Source organism: Lutra lutra, chromosome 9 (genome assembly GCF_902655055.1).
Source record: "Lutra lutra chromosome 9, mLutLut1.2, whole genome shotgun sequence".
NCBI lineage: Eukaryota > Metazoa > Chordata > Mammalia > Carnivora > Mustelidae > Lutra > Lutra lutra.
Window position 1 is genome coordinate 7,545,053 of NC_062286.1, and position 16,764 is coordinate 7,561,816.

General features: G+C 48.5%; 1 protein-coding gene across 1 annotated transcript in view; it reads right to left on the reverse strand.

Moving 5' to 3' along the window:
• NOL10 (nucleolar protein 10) overlaps window positions 1-16,764 on the reverse strand; it is an 87,305-nt gene that overhangs the window by 43,639 nt on the left and 26,902 nt on the right. The window contains exon 13 of the mRNA XM_047745460.1: window positions 10,776-10,828. Within this exon, the coding sequence (XP_047601416.1) occupies window positions 10,776-10,828 (53 nt within the window). The remainder of the gene's footprint in view (window positions 1-10,775; window positions 10,829-16,764) is intronic.

Consider the following 16,764-nt stretch of genomic DNA (forward strand, 5'->3'; position numbering starts at 1 on the left):
AGATGCTGGAGTTTTCTCCCGCTTCTCTTTATTTGCCATTTTCTCTAAAAAGCAGGCTCTGAGGATATAATGGAGGGAAATGCATTTTTAAATGCATTTTAAAATCAGATTTTTAAAAATTTTAAAAATCAGATTTCTTATTTTATTTACTTATTTTAAAAGATTTTATTTATTTATTTGAGAGAGAGACAGTGAGAGAGAGCATGAGCAAGGAGAAGATCAGAGGGAGGAGCAGACTCCCCTTGGAGCTGGGAGCCCGATGCAGGACTTGATCCCGAAACTCCAGGATCATGACCTGAGCCGAAGGCAGTCGTCCAACCAACTGAGCCACCCCGGCGTCCCAAAAAGTTTTAAAAATCAGATTTCTTATTTTAGCAACCAGATTTCATCACTGCTTTCTGTTTCAATAATTAGTCACAAAATGAATGGCATTCGACTGCTCCTTCTCAACCTACATTTTATATGCTCTGTTACAGACCAAACAATACCAAGTCCTATTTCCCAAATCATTTTCTTAACTTAGTTCATACTTATGATTTTACCACAAACTTTTCAGTTTATCTGTTTTGCTCAAAACACATTCCTTCCAAAAGCTACATAAAGGCCCATGGCCACGCGATGCCAAATATTCTCTGCCCCCCGCCTCCCTGAATTTTGCTACTGTAAGGAAGTGTAAGAGTCATAACCGGCTGACCGTCCCTAACGTGCCCGGCACCACGATACATGATCAAATAAATCCATCTGTTCCCCACAACTGCCTGACAACAGCACTCCTCTCCCACAGTTCAAGAAACTAAGGCTCAGGCAGGGTAAGTGGCCCACTCAAGGTCTCAAAATTTGTAAGTGAAAAAGCTGGTTTTCAAACTCAGGTTAGACTAATGATCAAATCTCAGATGTTTCCATTCTGCAACGTGGACTGAAGAAATGCATTCTAGATCTGGCTCTGCCCACCAGCTTCTCATCTGACTTTGAATAAGTAACTTAATTCCTGAGCTCTAAATGAAGGAGTTGGACGAGCTGACCTTTAAGTTCCCTTCCTTCTCTACCATTGTGTGCTTCAAAAGGTTCCCCCATTCCCCTACAGCACACCAGTTCATGTTGTCTTGTATATCCTTTGTATGCTAGCAAATTCCCGAGGGGTACAGTTTTATCAGGCACTGCCCCCCCAAACCAAGAGAATATACCGCTACTGGCATTATGCAACAGGAATTTGTAACAAAATAACTTTTGTCCCCGTGTCTAACAGCCCTCTGCCTAAACGAGCACTCCAGCTGAAAATGTGTCTTGTCACTTTTAGGAGTGAACATGGACACTAGCATACTCAGGGCCATTCACCACACACCAGCTGGCCAGAGAGATCTCCCACCTGGGAATCTCCAAATACCAGATGAGCAGATGCAAGAGGCCTCTCAGTACCGGCTTGGGATCGCACTGGATCCACTGGACCACTCACAATCTAGACTCAAGCCCACATCTCAGGAGCACACACAGCACTTCCAGCACAGGGAGAAATATGGAGGCGTTATTTCCCAATTTTTAAAACAGATCAAGTCTGCATTACCCAGAAGAAAAGCCAACTTTCGCACAAGTTTCAAAAAGGGTCCAACAAAAGCTAAAAGCCTGTACTTCCGTATTTTCCTTCTGCATTCTTCTAGGAAAGAGTTTATCCTCTTACCAGCATCGCTATTAAATCTTCTGGACAAGGTACTACTCTTATAAATCTGTCAGCACCTCCCAAATACAGAGATTGCATCACTCCAAGATGTTCTGATCTGGCTGATTAGAATGTACTGTCAGGGCGAAGGAACTGATCCTTATCCTACCGTATAAAAATCACACCCTGGACCTTATGAGACCCGTTCTCCGCTCCTGTGATTCAGTAGTGGTAGCAGGAAAAGGCAAATGCAAAATTCTAACTTGGTATAATAGCTAAAAATTAACACTGTCAACCAGCCATCATGGAGGCTGACAGTTGTTATTTAAGATTCTCCAAATCACCGTCAACCCTCTCACACATACTTGTTTTACTAATTTTTCCACACCCCTATTACTTGAATGCCTCGCTTCGGGTGCTAGAGGTTAACAGTGAAAGCCAAACATGATCCCAAATCCGTGTTTCATATTTATGTGTTTTATTTTTGTATTACTTATACCGTGATGAGGAAATGTGTAACTTTTCAAGTACCTAAGTAAGTGTAGGGAAAACCATGGAAAACTCTGCATGGTTCAGGGTGGGGGTTGGCCAACTTTTTCTTAAAGGGCCAGTACACATTCCAGGTTCTGGGGGCCATCGGGTCCCCACGGCTCAACTCTGCCATTTTAGTCGCAAGCTGCCAAGGACAACGCAGGCGTGAGCGGGTGTGCCACGTTCTAACACAACTACTTATAAAAACAGGTGGTGGTGTTTAGTTTGCAAACCCCTGATCTAGAGCACACCCTGTGTGATTCGGATTCTGAGCTGTGGAATTTATTTTATGGCTCTAAATGTCGGCGACGGGTAGCAAAGCAAAACACTGTCTACCCACACACATGGGAATTCTGTCCTGCACCAATAACCCTCCAGACCTTTGAAAAGGCCGATTTGTGCCCATCTGCACACGCCCAATTCAACCTAACTTTACTGCATGTCAACGTGTGCCTTCTTAGACTTCCCCTTTGATCTGGTATAGCTGTGTCTGGTTCCCTCACTTAATTAACGGGCTAAATAAAAATCTTAACATGTTCGGGGCGCCTGGGTGGCTCAGTTGGTTAAGCATCCAACTCCTGATTTCGGTTCAGGTTATGTCAGGGTCGTGAGATCCAGGCCCACGTCAGGCTCTGCGCCAGACACAGAGCCCGCTTGAGATTCTCTCCCTCTGCGCCCCTCCCACCCCTGCTCCCACTCTCAATCTAAGGTAAATAATTTTAGCACATTTACTTGATATCGATGTGAGCGTCATGATTTAACCAGTTTCTGAAATTATCTCAGTTTTGGAGGTCTCACCAAGATGCACGACGGACTCCCGACAGCGGCAGGTAAACCCCACTGGAGGAGCGGGCCTCATGCAAGCTCCTCAGGCCCAAGCCCAGCTTTCCTGGTGGCTCCCTGTGGTGAATGGGGGGGGGGGGGGAGGTGGCGGGTGGCGAACTCTGCTGACTGTTTTTCTGATTTTGCTTTTAATTTTCCTGTCAACTAATTCCATGCGTTGGTTTGGGTTCATTTACGTTATTCCCCCCCTTAGTGGCAGCAATGGCTGGGGATTTGGTTTCATGCTCTGGTGATACCTGTAGACAGATTAATGGGTCATAGAGCTCTATGCTCCGACAGGTGAGAGCAAATGGAGACTTTGGATTTTTGGCCTTTTTCAGCTTATAGGGCATTTTAAATTACGAAAGGAGTTACACTAAGCAAAGTGATAAGCTTCTGAAAGGTTTTAAGCAGTAAGTGATATAATCTTGTTTCGTTTTTCTATTTTACAACACTCTGGGTTGATGTGGAGAACAGGCTGCAAGAGAGCTAACGGAGAAAGAAGAGTGAACAGTGACGAGGCCGTCCTGGCAATCTGGGTGAGGGGCAGGGCTGCAGCACGGGAACACTGCAGGGTCTGAACCAAACTGGAAATGGAGGCAACGTGACCTGCTGACAGAGGGAGAAGGAGGCATGACGTGAAGAGTGAGGGGAACGAAGCTGGCTTCTGGGCTCTGGGCCTAGGTAACTGGGTGGATGGCAAGTCCTGCGAAGCAGGAACACATGGCAGGTGTGGGGTAAGTATGGGGGGCTGGGATCAAGAATTCTACAGTGGACTTACAGAGACAACGTGACTATTAGATCTCTCAGTGAAGAACCCAAACAGATCAGTGGATACATGACTGTAGCTCAGAGAAGGAAAGACCAGAGACAGAAATTTGGAAGTTATCGGCATTCAGGTGTCACAGAAAGCCTAGGGACAGACGAGCTCCTGAGGGAAAGCATATAAACAGAAGCGACAAGGACCTGAAAGTCAAGAGGAGAGAGGGGAGGCCCAATACCCGGACCACACACAGAAGGAGCCACCAGAGGAGACTGAGAAGGGCCGACTAGACGACAGGAGGAAAACCAAGAGCATATGCTGTTCTAGAAGCCAAGACAGTGTTTCAAAAAGGTGTGGTTGGCTGTGTCATGTGCTACTTAAGTGATCTATATGTGAGAACCACGTTAAGAAAGCAAGGGCACTTGATTGTACGTACACACGACTCTCCAGGAAGAGCAGCACTTTTTTCATTGGCTAAAATGCTCTCTGCTCTTTGCTTTGTTTCTAGAGATTATAAATTACGGAACAAATCCGTCATTCACCATTTTGCCCCCAAGTATATGCTGCAATCGTAAGACAGGAAGAAGACCAAGTCCTTAACCCTGAACTTCAAGATTAAAACTGATAAGTTAACATCCATGTAGAGAAGAGACCTAAAATGTCTCTATAAAATGGAGAGTGGTAATTGGGGCCTGTCCTCCAATGATATTCCTCTGTCACTGCACCCTGTCCCTCCCTCCACAGCACTTAGCCACACACTGGTCTACCACCACCCTCCCCTAGACTGTGAACTCACAAAGGCAGGTGGGAAGACAGCTGTGCTCACAGACACAGTCCTGCGTCCAAGCACATGCTCAGTATATTCTTGCTGAACAAACAGAAGCACTGGTCAGTCTCCTCCACTTACTTTTATAACACAGGAGATGACAAAAAGGCCAAGAGACAAAAGAGCAAAGGAGTCACCCACCTAAGAATTTTAAGCACTTACTTTTCAGATACTGTCAAATCTAATGTAATCTAACTTACTTGCAGTTTGGATAGCTGATAAAAATATGCTGACTTCTTAAGAGGTGGAGGTAAGGAGTTACTGTTAAAAAGCACTCTATGGCTATGTTCGTAAGCCTTCTGGAAAATTACGCCAAAGCACCTCAGAGCAGGAATAACTGAAATCCTGGACTTAAAAAATAGAAGACGCCATATCTGCGAGTGGCTACACAGCGATGACCACCACGTATCCGGAAATACTAATCTGACAGAGCGGTTGAGTTCAGAACTAGACTAACAAATTCAATCTGCCACAGACAGAGCAGGCAAAATCCTTCGTATTGAAATTTCTCTGCTTTGTCACTAAAGTCTATCAAGTAGAAAACACTGAGGAGAAAATTCCAGTACCCATATTTAATCCTTTGCTGGAGCAACGACCCAGTGCATCCAAACGCAAGCATCCATACGGTGACTAGAAAGTTTTCTCACCACTTCCTAAGGGTGACTTCCAAAGGCTACAACTGAGTGATTTCAAAAGCACTGACCCCCCCCAAACCCAGGCAATACTTACTGACAGTGTGTCTCCCTAAGGACCAGAGTGCAGACGTTTGACCCAAACCAGTGACTAAGGCCCTATGAAGCCTGGAGCACGTGAACCCAGTGATGTGTCAGAAGCCCCTGGCTCTACCACAGGCCTTTTTTCCAGATTTGTGATAACTCACTAAAGCAAAGAGACTCTACACTCATTCTTTAGTCTAAGCCCTTTTATTACATTTCGCAACTAAAAAACGTTTATTTCCTTTGGCTTTACATGCCTTTGTGAGGATACGCGTGTGTGTGTGTGTGTGTGTGTGTGTGTGTGTGTTTTATAATTAAATGAAGCAAGTATTCTCAAGTGTTTACGCTTCTTAACACCCTAGTTAACTCCATTTGCAAAGACAGAGTTTTGTGGGACTTATGCATGACGCTGGCAGAGTCCCAGGGCTATTTCCCAACAGAAACAAAAGTGCTAGTGCAGGTTAAATATAATCCTTTATGTTTTTATTTGACTGCTGTTTTTATTTGTAATATTTGAAATCATGGACTTATAATATCTGAAATCCCGCCCCATTTTCAGGTACTTTGGCTCCAAAAATACTTTCCAAATTTAAAACAAACCTTTAAATGGTGAATGTTAAAATATTTAATTCTTGGCTGATTTTTTACAAATAATAAAAACATTTCAATAAAACAACATAGTTATCTTTTTTCTAAAAATAAGTGTTTTAAAATAAAATACTTAACTACCAATATTGATTATTGGGTTCAGTGACACTGCATATAATCTTTGTAGTGAGTTAAACTTACATGTTTTATTTTTTTGTTTTTTGGGGGTTTGGCTTTTTTTTTTTTTAGGGGATCTGAGGAGGAATTGGGGAAAGAGAACCTCAAGCAGTCTCTACACCCAGTGCGGAGCCCAATGTGGGGCTCGGATTTCACGACCCAGAGAGCATGACCTGAGCCAAAATCAAGAGTCAGATGCTTTAACCACTGTGTCACAGGCGCCCCTACGTGTTGTTCTAAAAATAAAACTTTGACTTTTATTCTTCTAAATCAAATAGCTTCCTAAACAAATAATGATGCATTTTTCTTTTACATTTTTCCTCAAGGTTATACATCCATACATCTTATCAAGCGTGCAAGCAATCAACTACCTGGCTGTGAGGGGTTTCGGGAGGTCCTGACACTCTGGGGGCGTGGAACTCAGGGTCACCTAACAGAAACAACATTAACCGCACTGGCTGGGTGCCACAGGACCCTCGGACTCCCTCTAGAATCCACACAGTTGCCAAAGGTTTAATTATAAAGAACTACCCGAAAATTAAGTTACATTACAGAGGAAAACCCAACCTAAAAAACGATTCCTGGCGTTGGTCTCAGGAGCTGCAGTTGAATTAGACTGTGGAATTTAAAATGCAAACAAACAGGCAAAATAGCACTTCCTGGTCTCTGAGAGGGGGAAAAAGGAGTGTACTGACAAAAAACAGGGTAAGGGCTGGAGAAAACCCACCGGCCATGGAAGAGCAGTTATGGGTCCGTATGCGGCAGGGCGCAGAGTCAGAATTGCACTTAATCTCTAAAGATTGCAAGTGTTCAAAAAACGGTATCAGAGAGAGACACAAAACTTAAACTAAAGAACATTAAGCGGTCTTCCTTTTTTAGTAGAGGCCCAAAGCAGGGGGCGGGGGGGAAGAGCTTTCATACCTGATTTATAAGATGTTAGAACAAATCACAATACAAACCTCCTAAATTTGGCACGAATCGTGTATTAAAAACACACTTCCCTGGTTTTATAGGCGTCAAACAAATCGTTGTGCCAAATATCAGCTTGGTAAGTTTGATAAAATCTCACGGAAAATGGCAGGCTTTCAGACCCCTGGGCTCTCTCCTTGCTCTGAAGGAGTCTTACAAAAGAATAGGATCCTGGTAAAGGCAAGGGCACTATAAAAGCTCATGCAGCACAGGGGAAAAAGGTCAGGAAGGAGCGCTGAGTACAAGTCCCTGCGCAGTGTCGAGCCGGGCACGGATGCTGTGCTCCCGCTCCGCCACACGCGGCCACCTGGGAGTGTCCCCTGTGGGCTCCCTGCACAGCCCGGCTACCTCCGAGCAACAAAGGAGAAACTAAGAAGGTCTAAGGCTAAGGTTTGTCAAGAAAGCAGTTTCTCACCACCTGGCTAGCACGGACCCCTATCACATGTTAATGGAAGTTCCTATTACTTGGAATCACCCCAAGGGATGGACAGACGGAGTGAGAAGAGAATAATGGGTCTCCTACAGGTCTGAGATGATACAAACGTCACAAGCCAGGCAATGAAAACGCATGCAGAGAACCAGGGCAACGGGTGACAGAGGGGAAGGGGACCATGAGCATGCCGGTGGGGAGCACTGAGCAGTGGATGGAAGCAGAGCTCGGCATACTCACGCCTACGACTATTGTCACACTGTGCACAAATGACACTGCAATTACAATGAAGGCAAAAAACAGAGACAATAAAAATGTGTTAGGTGATTTTAATGCCTTGGAATTAATATTTCTGAAGTTAACTGAACGACCCAGATACAAATGTGTATATAAAATATAACTTCATACCAATAATATCACAACTGAAAACTATTACATCCCAGTATTAACAGTGTTTATAATACTATCAAGAGGGAACGGATGGTTTTTATTTCCTCATACCTTGTAAAACAATTGGAATAAATAGAAACATACATACGTTGTTCGTCTAATCAAAAAAGTTGTGTGTTTGTTCCTTTTAAAAATCTTTTTATAAAATGGAGAAGAAGAGGGGCGCCTGGATGGCTCAGTGGGTTAAGCCTCTGCCTTCGGCTCAGGTCATGATCTCAGGGTCCTGAGATCGAGCCCCGCATCAGGCTCTCTGCTTGGCGGGGAGCCTGCTTCCCCCTCTCTCTCTGCCTGCCTCTCTGCCTACTTGTGATTTCTCTCTCTCTCTCCCTGTCAAATAAATAAAATCTTAAAAAAAAAAAAAAAAAATGGAGAAGAAGATACCAAAGGGAGAACAAGTTTTACTATTCCTCTCCCTCTTCCTCCCTTTCCACCGACTCCCTGAGCAGAAACATGGCTGCAGTCTCTGGTCTCTCTTCTCCCTTACTCCCCGCATCCCATCCGCAGCCAAGCCTATCTCCCAATCCTGCCCCCACTCGTGCCCCCGCGGAGCACAGATGGGTGAGGTGGTCTTAGCGCCCAAGCACTTGGGACAGCCCCTCCTGCCTCCAGCCAACGGCTCAGGGCTCTGAGGCCTGTGATTCCTTATCCACTCAGCGGGCCTCCTGATGTGGCCCTCCTGATGCGGGCGCCCGCAGACCTCCACCCACTTCACTGGCTGATGCCCCATACATCCGACCTGGGAAAGCTGCCACAATCCAGGACATCAACACCCTATGGGCAAGCGCTAAGGACCAAAACACAGTAAGCACTCCGAAGAGGAAGAGGAGGAGAAACCTCTCTCAGGACGAGAAGTAACATTTAGGAGGTGAGCTGATTGATCTCTCTTGAAGACCAGGTCACGCTGACCGAGGCAAGGCATTTCTCATGATCTGTACACGCCTGCATCAGTAAACACCTGTGAGACACACCATTTGGCAATGCAAGGATAACAAAACTCTGAAATTACCGCCTGCCAGTGCAACCTTGTCTCAAATCAGAACTCAAAAGGCCACAACCACTAAAAAGGGAAAGCACGGAGACACACGCACCCTCATCTCTCCTGCGCGTGGCCATGGCATATTCTTTTTTTTTTTTTTAAGATTTTATTTATTCATTTGACAGAGAGAGAGAGATCACAAGTAGGCAGAGAGACAGGCAGAGAGAGAGGGGGAAGCAGGCTCCCCACTGAGCAGAGAGCCCAATGCGGGGCTCGATCCCAGGACCCTGAGATCATGACCTGAGCCGAAGGCAGAGGTTTAACCCACTGAGCCACCCAGGTGCCCCGCCATGGCATATTCTTATGCGATCCTGTCTAAGCGATTCTCCTTGTGGCAGCCAAAATAATCCTTCCAAAATGCAAATCTGATCATATCACTCCCCCACTTAGAGCCTATCCAGGCCTCCCTACCGACATGCCCACCTGGCTTACAAGACCTCTGCCATCTGGCTCTTGACCCCCATCCCTCTCTCTCTGCGCCTCTGCCACGTGGATTACTTTCTCCCTGAGGTCTGCACCCCGGTCCTTCTACTTCTCAGATCTCTCTCCCACCCGCACCCCACCCTCTCCATCCGGCATACACAACCATCCTCCTGGTCTCTCCTAGACAGTCCATTCCCATCGGCAGGTTTCTGAGTACCCTCTGCACCTCCCCCCAGGTCCCAGCCCCACGCCGGGTGGTGCATCTCCCCTCCTGAATGCTCCGGAGCACCCCCCCCCCACTTCTTCCCACGAAGCCCTCCTCACTCTGGACTCAAATTGCGTCCTGTCTTCACTCCATCACCCGGCCAGCATCCAGTTCTGGGCCTGGCCCACAGTTGATGTGATCAAGAAATGTATTCACTGAACCAGCGAGGACGAGGAAAGACCGACAAACTGACAATACAGAAACAGTATTGGAGAGGCCGGGGAAAATGGAACAAGTGACAACTTAGAAAAACATAAAAGTCTGCTGCTTGAATGGCCTTCATTTCACTAACAACCAAAAGAAATATCTCAAAGTGTTTTCAACAATTTACGAGTTTCCTGAAACCACAGAAGTCAACATCCACCAGAATACTTTCTTGGGGAAACACACCATGAAGCTATTTTAGAAGGACCATCGTAAATACAAAGAACTTTCCTGACTGGAGGCTGACAGCAGTTACGGAGTTTACCTCCCCAGAGTCCTGCTCTGCAACACTCTTCACCCCTACCCTCTTCTCCCCAAATCTCAGAAAGGGAGCTGTTTGCCAGCCAAAAAGTAATCTAGTGCCAACCCGTCCTATGTGGTTTTCTTTTTAGGAGATCCTACCTCCCCACGTCTCTGTCTTCCTGTAATCTGAAAGGTAAAGATAGGGAAGCCTCTGTCCTATGCAAGAGAATTCTTGAAGGCAGAACACAAGGCCAGGCTTGGGCCTGCAGGCTGCCACAGACCGGGCCCACCTAGACAGTTTCCTTAGGCGGAACTTACTTGTAAGAAAACAAGATGACTGGAGAGTACCAGGCTGCTGGTTTAGAATCAGACCTCCTGATCACTAACAGCTTAAAGTTCACGGTTCGAAAATACTTGGAAACAAAAACTGAATGTAAATCTGAAGAACGAAGACAACTTCTGAATGTCTATCTCCACGCGCTAGGAAGCGGTTTCCCCCAAAAGCATGGTGAAGCGTTATTTACTGGTTCCAGGAAACAAAGTGAAACTACAAGTGAGTCTACTGGGTTTAATTTGCACAACCACATGCAGACCCAAAGGCCTCCAATATGACCAGTTTAAAAATAAACTGTCTTTGCTTATCCTATTTTTACCATAACTACTATTCGTGTTACTTACCGGAATGTAATAGATGCCCATCTTGGGGGTTTCGTTGGCAGTAAGCAGCATCCCTAAAAACAGACACAATGAGAAAGGTAAACGCATGGGGAAGAAAGAGGTGCCCTCTTCCATTTGTTTTACACTTGGAAATGTTCCAGCACACGGCAGAAGAGGGGGGCCTGGAGGCCAGGTGCCTAGGAATCAGGTCATGGGCTTCAGTCTCTGATCCTCCTACACAGGCACCTAAGGATCCTGAAGACCAGCTTCCCCACATGTAAAATTCTCAGGCCATACTAGCCAAGGAAGTAAGCTCTTTCCGCTGCTATGCGCTCAGGTCCACATCAAGTCTGCCATCGTTTTTAAGGGGGAGTTTGACACTTCACACACACACACAGACAAAATGCAGTTCAGGTGCACTATTTACAATAATAATAATAATGAAGTTAAGAAAAAAGGCTTCTTTCCGTTAATCGGGAATCAAAGAACCAAGGCAAAGCATCTCCCACAGAATGTCACAGCGAAGCAGCTCCTGAGGTTTGCATCAAGCTCCGCACCTGAACTGCAAACAAAACGACTCAGGGGGATGCTACAGCTGTAGCCGCACCAGAAGAGACCTACACACCACCTCACAGCCCTCACTCTACCCAGTCATTTCACTCGCAAGGGAGTCTGAACAGACTCAACTAACAGATCCACATTTTAAGAGCAGAACTGAGGTGTGGGAGAAGTTCGCAGCCCCCGGTGAAGGCGTCCCCCTAAACCGCAGGAGCAGCAGCGCCCAGTGACCCCGATTCTGCTCCGGTTCTGTTCTCCACTCTCTGCCACACCTGCTACCTGCTCGTCCCCCACAAGCCTCCCGACCCAGCGCCCGTCTTCCTGGCCCCGCTCCAGGATGATCTGCTTTCCGAACAACTGAGACCAGCAACCGTCCAGGGAGTTCTTTCCAACTCAGCTAAGTGCCTTCATAGATTAGGCTGGTGGACACTCAACGAGCCTCTGAAATAGGAAATAACAGGGGCGCCTGGGTGGCTCAGTGGCTTAAAGCATCTGCCTTCAGCTCAGGTCATGATCTCAGGGTCCTGGGATCGAGCCCCGCATCGGGCTCTCTGCTCAGCGGGGAGCCTGCTTCCCTCCCTCTCTCTCTGCCTGCCTCTCTGCCTACTTGTGATCTCTGCCTGTCAAATAAATAAATAAAATCTTAAAAAAAAAAAAAAGAAAAAGAAAAAAAGAGCAGCATCCTCATTTTACAAATGAAAAAATAAAAAAGTTCAAAGGGACCGAGTGCCCTGTCCCAACCTAGAGAATTTTAGAGCCAAACCTTTTCCTATACCCTTAGACCCGACAAAGAGATTGTTCTGGGGACTGAGGAGACAGATTCCAACCAAAAGGAAGGTTCTTGCCAAAGATATTCCCTAAGCCTGGCTTCACTGGCTCGACTCTGAACACAGATCATTCAACAGTGAGCATTCCTGAAGGAAACGTAATCACACCTACCCAGCACAGCAGAGGAAAGGCTCTAATCTAACTACCCCCCAAAGAACCCAGACTAGACACGGCAGGTTCTCTTCACAATGGAACAGGATCTCACCTGACCATATACGGACAATGACACAGCTGACCTCCCACCAGACTAAAGTGGGGAAGGGACTGAAGCCGCTTACGAATAAGACAAACAGGAAACCTCACAAAGCTCAAGAACAAAAAGTTGAGGAGAAAAAAAAAAAAAACCCAAATCAGTAAAGGAAAGTTAGTTCAGCAGAAATTAAGACGATCACAGGCAAGAGAGGAGAAAAGTGTGAGGCACTGTGTCAGGAACTTTACTTCCAGATAACAACATGGCCTCAGAGAGTTAGAGGACTTGCTCAAGGTCGCCACACAGCTAGGAAGGACAGAAGCTGATACTCTACCAACTCCAAAGCCTGTGGAATGCAGGACTCTCCAACCATAGTCACAACTAAGAAAAAATGAAAAGACTTCTTGCATGGTCAAATAATAAAAAAAATTTGGAGGCGCCTGGGTGGCTCAGAGGGTTGAGCCTCTGCCTTCAGCTCGGGTCATGGTCTCAGGGTCCTGAGATCGAGCCCCGCATCGGGCTCTCTGCTCAGCGGGGAGTCTGCTTCCCCCTCTCTCTCTCCCTGCCTCTCTGCCTAATTGTGATCTCTGTCAAATAAATAAATAAAATCTTTATTTAAAAAAAAAATTTCGAGTGTAAATATAAACACCACACAGCAACAGGAAAAATGTTAATGTCATGTCAACCAGAAAGCAAAAGACAATGCTACACGCAGCGTAAGGACCGTGACTAAAACCACATGAACATGAGACAAACCTAAGAATTTCTCTCATGGAAGCAGTAGCGGTACTTGGAAGAGATGGTGGAATTCTGAATGGCTTTCCCTCCCCAGTTTTCTCTGTAGTGACGGTTATAGTTTCAACAGTGACAGCATCAATTTGGAAAGAGAGGGAGATGCTCACTAGCGCCTGGAGTCTGACACGTGCCGCGCGAACGCGACCCGGCGCTGTGCGGCCTCACTGGGAGCCACAGAGAATCCAGGGATCCAGAGAACCGGACGGCACAGCGGGCCCCGCCCAGGAAGCGCGCACACAGCGATTCTCCCCTGCATGTGCCTCAGGGCTGAAGGATCCACCGGGGCTCGGAGTTCAAAATCCGAAACCGTGCTCTCTGCCAGTGCTGCTCCGTCTGCTTGCAGGGCCAGTGTGCAAATGGGGCCCGGCCCGGCGGGAAGTGTAGGAATGGAAGGGAAGAATCTAGAAACCCGTGCAGCCTTGTGACACTGTCTTCTTGTCATTCATTCTTACTACATTTAGGAAAATATCGGGCTGCCATGGATGGAAAGTTACAAAGGAATGGCAAACTCTCGGTCTTTCAGACACTCACGTGCCAGAGGCTGGCGGCGGTCCCCGCAGGGACAGCGCGGGGCAGACGGTAGGTGCAAGGCTGTGCCTGAGAGGAGAGGCCGGGGCATCTCTCCCCGAGTGCTCAACTCCCGATGTAGGCGCAGAGCGTGCGCTTTTCCCAGAGGCACTGAGGGTACGTACAGATGTCCCGACCCACTCCTGTCGATGCTGGGAGCGGGCACGACACAGAAGGGGAGGCCACCACCCCCTCCCAGCGCAGGCGGGGTCCGGGAGCCCAGAAGAGAGCCCAGGAGACCCCCACTGGCTACCCGACATGAACCCTCGGCCTCAGTTCAGGCTTTCTGGGCGCAAAGCGCACCTTCTCTTCTCTATCCCCGCAACTGGACCCCAGCGATCCTGACTCCCGGCTGTGGCCAGACTCAGCCACCGGCGCCCACAGAGCCGCCACGCTGTCACAGTGCTGACGTGTGGTCACAGGGCCTCAAAGTGCCATGCGGCCTGGCGCCGCCAGCCTGCACGCAGCCGCCTGGCGCCGCGGCGATGCTGGAATCGGGCTGAATGAGCAACGCCAGCAAGACGGAGAAAGGAGCCAGGAAGGCGGGGCCATTTCTCAATATTCTGAGCCACCTCCGGTTAGAGAAGAACAGGACAATGCTGCAATCGTGATGCGGCCTTAATTACTTCCAAATGAGTAAGTGAGAAGATAAAGAAAGAAGAACGTTTTAGCTTTTCTAAAACATGATTAAGCTCGTGATGATTAAGCACAAAGCAGCGAGAGCGGGCTGAAGGGAAACGACAGAGCGCGGCGGAGCGAAGGGCGCGGATCAAGCCTGCTCACATCCAAAGCCCTTGCCAGCTCAGGAAATCAATTATTTGGCTATTTTTTGTGTTTGATTCACTTTTCATAAGTTATTTGACAGTCAACTTGTTCTTCTGTCCAAAATACCTTTTTACCTCTCAGAAAAGTGTGCTTTACAAAGGAAGAGACCTGGTGGTCTCCTTAACCCAGGGACCACACTGCCCCTCGCCGGCCCTGGAGGGCTTTGGGAGGGGGTTGGACACGGAGAAGCGAGCATCTCCCTTATCCAGGATATTTAATCGGAAGTCCACCAGAGTCAGACTGAACCTCTACTTGAGAAAAACTACACAGGCTGGGGGCACACGGTAAACAACACTATGAAAACCAGCCGCACAAATCCAGGGTGAGGGACATTCTCTGAGCCAACTGAGCTGATCCTGGAAAAGTCAATGTCACAGAGAAGGCAAAACAAAACAAAACAAAACAAAAAAGACGGGCAGCAGGGGGACACGGCTATTACAATGGAAAGAAACCAAACACGGCCACACCTCGCAGGAACACACAGCCCTGATCACAGCCTGGTTCCACACAAAAGGCATCTGGGGGACAACAGGGAATGCGAGTGTGGACCGGATGTACACGAGGGAACTAGAGTCAAATGGGCTGGCGGTACGTGGACTCCTAAAGGAGCGTCCCTACTCCCACGAGAGAGCTGGACACCACACGCCCACAGCCGACTTCAATACCTCGCACCGCAGCAGCATCCTGCACCGGGAACGACCCCAAGTCTGGGCCAGGACCGTGCGACAATAATATCACGCAAGCCACACATGGGTTCTCTCACACTTTCTAGTAGACACACGTAAAAAAAAAATTTTTTTAAACGAATACAATGAATTTTAATATATCTTATTAACCCAGTGTGTCCAGAATATTTTCACATAAAAAATTAAAGATTTCACCTTTTTTTGTTGTTGTTAAGAAAGAGAGCTGCACACATGTGTACGTGGGCATGCACTCAAGCAGGGGGAGGGGCAGGAGGGGCAGAGAGAAAATCACAAGCAGGCTCCACGCCCAGCACAGAGCCCAGTGCGGGGCTCCCACCTCACCACCCTGAGATCATGACCTGAGCTGAAATCAAGAGGTGGAGGCTTCAGCAACGGAGTCCCCAGGCACCCCTGTCTCACATTAGCTTTCACCTGCACAATGTCTCTGGAATCTGGTGAGTGCCACACAGAGCACCTCTCAGCTCAGCGGAGGCGCACTGCCAGCTCTCAAGGGCCACGTGGCTTCCTGCTCTGGGCACCAGCCGCCCCTGCAAACTCTCCCCCTCAACCCACCGAAGCCTGCTAGCTACCCTTGTTCTGACTTCAATCCCACCTGGTTTTGTTTTTTTTTTGTTTTTTTTTTTTTTTAATCCCACCTGGTTTTACTCTTCCCGTGCAGCTCAGACCCCATTCCGGACCGTCTGAGACTCTCCAACGAGGACCCCACCATCCTCATCTGCCGTCTATTTCTGAACCCGTCCGAATTCGACCTCAGCCCCGCTACGGTCATCACGGAGACAGAGCTGATGGCAAAACTGCTGCTTCCCCGCTTTCTCGGGAGAGCAGCGCGGAACCAGAAGGGGCAAGGGCTCCAGAACCGGGACAGGCTGGCTCTAGCCGAGGCCCGGCCACGCACCAGCTGGATGACCAACTCTGGCCCGGTCACCCAGCCATTCTCCACTCCTACGACGGAAGACTGGCGGACAGACAAGCACAAAGGGAAAACCGTGCGCGCCACTAACGGCCCAGGGTTCTGAAAAGACAAGCGATCCGTGGGTATCACCGTGCCCGAAAGCAGGGAGCAGAGCTGGTTCCTTCCTTCCCGCCTCCGCGGGCCTCACCCGTGCTGAGCAGGCCCGGCCGCCCTCCCGCACCAGAGACCCTGCTCCACTTCAGACGTGGTCACTTCTCTTGCCGGCGTTCTGTCCCTTCCCGCTAAGTCTCTCAGCTGGCTCTTCCTTCTCCTCGCCCGCCTCTAAACAGACTTCGGGGCTGCTCCCTACCCTTCCCCGCGGCGATCTCGCACGGCTCGCATGGCTGCCAACGCTGGGGCCGCAGCTCCTCCCCAGCACCAGGCCTGGCTCCCAGGACAAGGCGGGGGGTCGGGGCACGGCCTCCCAAGCGCTGGGCGAGCGCGTCACAAACTCACACTTCCGGGCCCTCCCCCAGACACTCCCGTCGGTACCCCGGGGACTGGACCAAGGCATCTGTGCAAAGGCTCCTTGGGTGACGCCGACGAGCCGCCAGGGGTGAGACCCTCGGCCGGACACTGTCACTGACC